At 66.7% G+C, this 2,832-nt stretch overlaps 2 protein-coding genes across 2 annotated transcripts; one reads left to right on the top strand and one right to left on the bottom strand.

Moving 5' to 3' along the window:
* Positions 1 to 82: 82 nt before the first annotated feature.
* MNEG_15907 (hypothetical protein) lies at positions 83 to 1,184 on the top strand (the record flags this gene model as incomplete). Its single annotated transcript, XM_014035621.1, has 3 exons — positions 83 to 392; positions 562 to 778; positions 1,106 to 1,184. 3 exons carry the CDS (start codon positions 83 to 85, stop codon positions 1,182 to 1,184), a joined length of 606 nt encoding a protein of 201 aa, XP_013891075.1.
* A 1,421-nt stretch (positions 1,185 to 2,605) lies between these two features.
* MNEG_15908 (hypothetical protein) lies at positions 2,606 to 2,821 on the bottom strand (the record flags this gene model as incomplete). The annotated part of the gene is made up of 1 exon (XM_014035622.1): positions 2,606 to 2,821. A coding segment is annotated over one exon (216 nt), but the record flags the coding sequence as incomplete, so codon positions are not given.
* Between the last annotated feature and the right edge of the window lie 11 nt (positions 2,822 to 2,832).

Here is a 2,832-nt window from a genome sequence, read left to right on the forward strand (position 1 = left end):
CCCCCCCCCCTCCCCAGCCGTCGTCAACCCGCCGGAGCCCCCGCCGCAGCCGAAGGGGGAGCTGGACTTTTTGGCGGACGGCATGGGCAGCAACGGGGCCGCCCCCGCGGGCGCCAACGGCTTTGAGCCTGGGGCTTTCGAGAACGGCGGCCAGCAGCAGCAGCAGCAACAGCAGCAGCAGCAGCAGTATCCGCAGCAGCAGCAGTACGGCTACGACCCGGCAGCTGGTGGCGTCCCGCCGCCCGGGCCGTACGGGTACCCCGGTTACGCCCCACAGATGACGGGGTACGCCCCGCAGATGACAGGTTATGGCTACGCGCCGCAGATGACGGGCTATGGCTATACCCCGCAGATGACCGGGGCGCCGGGCAGCATGGCGCTCGTGCCTGTTGGTGAGCGGGCAGGGGCAGGACGTGCGCTTATGCCGATGGCCAATAGGCCAGGCGGGACCGCTAGCGCGTGACATGGCGGCCCCGCCTCGTTGGAAGGGCTGTCCAGCTTCCATTCTACTGCACCAGCTTCTCACCCCCGCCCCCCCTGGTTCATTACCCATCCCTTCAGGCCCCATGGGAATGAACCCCTTCATGATGGGCGGCGGCGCCTACGGCGTCCCCCCCTACGGCGCCCCGCCCGCCGCCCCCGCGGCGTCGTCGAACCCCTTCAACCCCTTCAACGAGGGCGGCGCCGGCGCCAGCGCGGGCGGCGCGTTTGTTGGGCAGCGGTTGGAGAACGACCCGCTGAACGAGCTCACCGACGAGCTGCTGGGGGCGCGGCCCAAGTGAGCCGGGGCCGGGGTTTGCAGCGGTTTTTAGCACAAGGCGGGCCGGACGTGTGTTTTCTTGGGGGTTCAAAGGCGGGGAGCTGACGGACGAGGGGCGGCAGGGGCTGCCGCGGGGCTGGCAGGTTGTGCCAGTGCAGGCGGCCGCGTGCGGCCCCAGGGCGGTTGACTTTGGGCCGTCGCGCCCCCGGCACTAGCAGCGCCCCTCGCAGCGCCCCTGGCGGCGCCGCCTCCCCGTACTTTTCCCCCGCGCGCCTGCTCAAACTCTCTCCTGCTCACGCTTTCTGCTGCCGTCCCGCACCCCTCCCCTCCCCTCCACCCCAAAAGGCCCAAGGTGTCTGAGGCGGGCCCCCAGCCCAGCCTGCGCGACCTCAAGGCGCAGAGGGTGTCGGGCACAGCGTCGTGAGCTCCCCCCTTGACAGCAAGCCGCAGCGCCGGGCTGAGGCGTGCCACTCGGCAGCGGCGGCGAGGCTTCCGAGCCGGTGTACGCGTGGGGTTGGCACACCGACGCTGGCGCACTGTCGTCCGTGCATGGCCGGGCGCCGCGCCTGGGCCCCATCAAGGCCGCTTTCTCTCACTTTTCCTGTTTTGCTGCGCGTCTCGTCTTTCCCTTGATCCTCACTTTTACGGCGGGCAGGCTGGCGCTTACCAAAGGCGTGTGTTGGTTTGGAGGTGATCCGCAACTCTGCATTGACACTGCTCCTGCTGCTGGCGGCCTTCGCTTGGGGGCCTCTCAACAGGCGGCCGGCCGCCCCGCACATGCACGCGCGCGAGCACGCCCCACGGCGCGCCGGGTCCCTCCAGCCCCGCTGCACCCGCGACGCCCTGCATAGAACGCACTTTCGTCAACGCCGCGCGACGCCTTGCCTTACTTGCACACACTCCCATCGGAATGGGGCACTCCAGCCACAAGCACCCCTGCGCCAGCTGAGTTGCGGTCAGTCACACATGACGTCACTGTAAGGATGGAGCGGAGGCACTCCCGATGTGACGCAGGCCACACAATGCAGCAGCATGATGTCATTGTTCGAAGCTGTGGGTGGGAGGGTCATCTGGGACTTGTGCACCAACCCCCTGGTGCATCCTGCTGATGGTGCGCGCAAGGTCAGGGCGCAGCTGCACCCCAACCAACCAAGAGAGATGCAGGGACTGTTCAGGGCTCTTTTGGTTTGCACCGCAACAAAGTCAATTTCACTTAATGTATGACAAGCTCTGAGGGTGCTGTTGACAAAAAGCTCAAAAAGCTCACACTCATCACAGGAAGCTGGATAAACAGCAATACAGTCCATTCAAGCATGTGGGTGTGCGAACGCGGGTAAGAACAATTTGTTATAGTATCAGGCCGAAGTTGGTCCGCACTGTGACTGCTCAGGCAATCGTTGCTGCTCTGCTGCAGTGCAGGGGCTCGTACCACACACGAAACGACGCTGAACGGGGCCCCTTGGACAAGTTTGGGCCTTGCGCCCTGCCGCAGCAAACATGCCAGCAGGTAGAGCACTTTGAAAACGGCGAGCGGCCAGGCGGAAGAGTAGCCCTTTCAACCGTGGCCCAGCAGTCAGGGTGACAGGCCCCCTGGTTGAAGGACCAGGGCCCACCGCCTGCCCAGCCATTCGGCAGCCATCAAATTATTAATACATACGGCTCCAAATGTACATCACGGCAGATGAGATACACGCGTCTGGCGCACCGCCACGGCAGCTGCCAGCAGCCAGGAGTCCGCGGCTGCTCCCAGCTGGGAAGTGCGACCGAAGCCGCACTGCGCAGCAGGCGCCTGGAGTCAGGCTGCCGCCTCGCCGGCAACCAGCAATTGCCGGCGCCGCGGCCGCTTCACGCCCCCCGTGCGCGCGCGGGCCAGCACGCCTCATCCCTCTCGCTGTCGCTCACAGCCAGCTGCGAGAGTCGCCTGCTCAGGTCGTCGAGCGCGACCCAACCGCCCTGGCGGCCGCCGCGCGCCCAGTCCGGTGGCGCGGAACCGCGCTCCTCCTCGCGCTGCTGCTCAGGCTGCTCCTGCTCCGCGCGCCGCCAATGTCGCTGCCAGTGCTGCTGATCAGCGC

The sequence above is a fragment of the Monoraphidium neglectum genome (genome assembly GCF_000611645.1).
Source record: "Monoraphidium neglectum strain SAG 48.87 unplaced genomic scaffold scaffold05783, whole genome shotgun sequence".
Lineage (NCBI taxonomy): Eukaryota > Viridiplantae > Chlorophyta > Chlorophyceae > Sphaeropleales > Selenastraceae > Monoraphidium > Monoraphidium neglectum.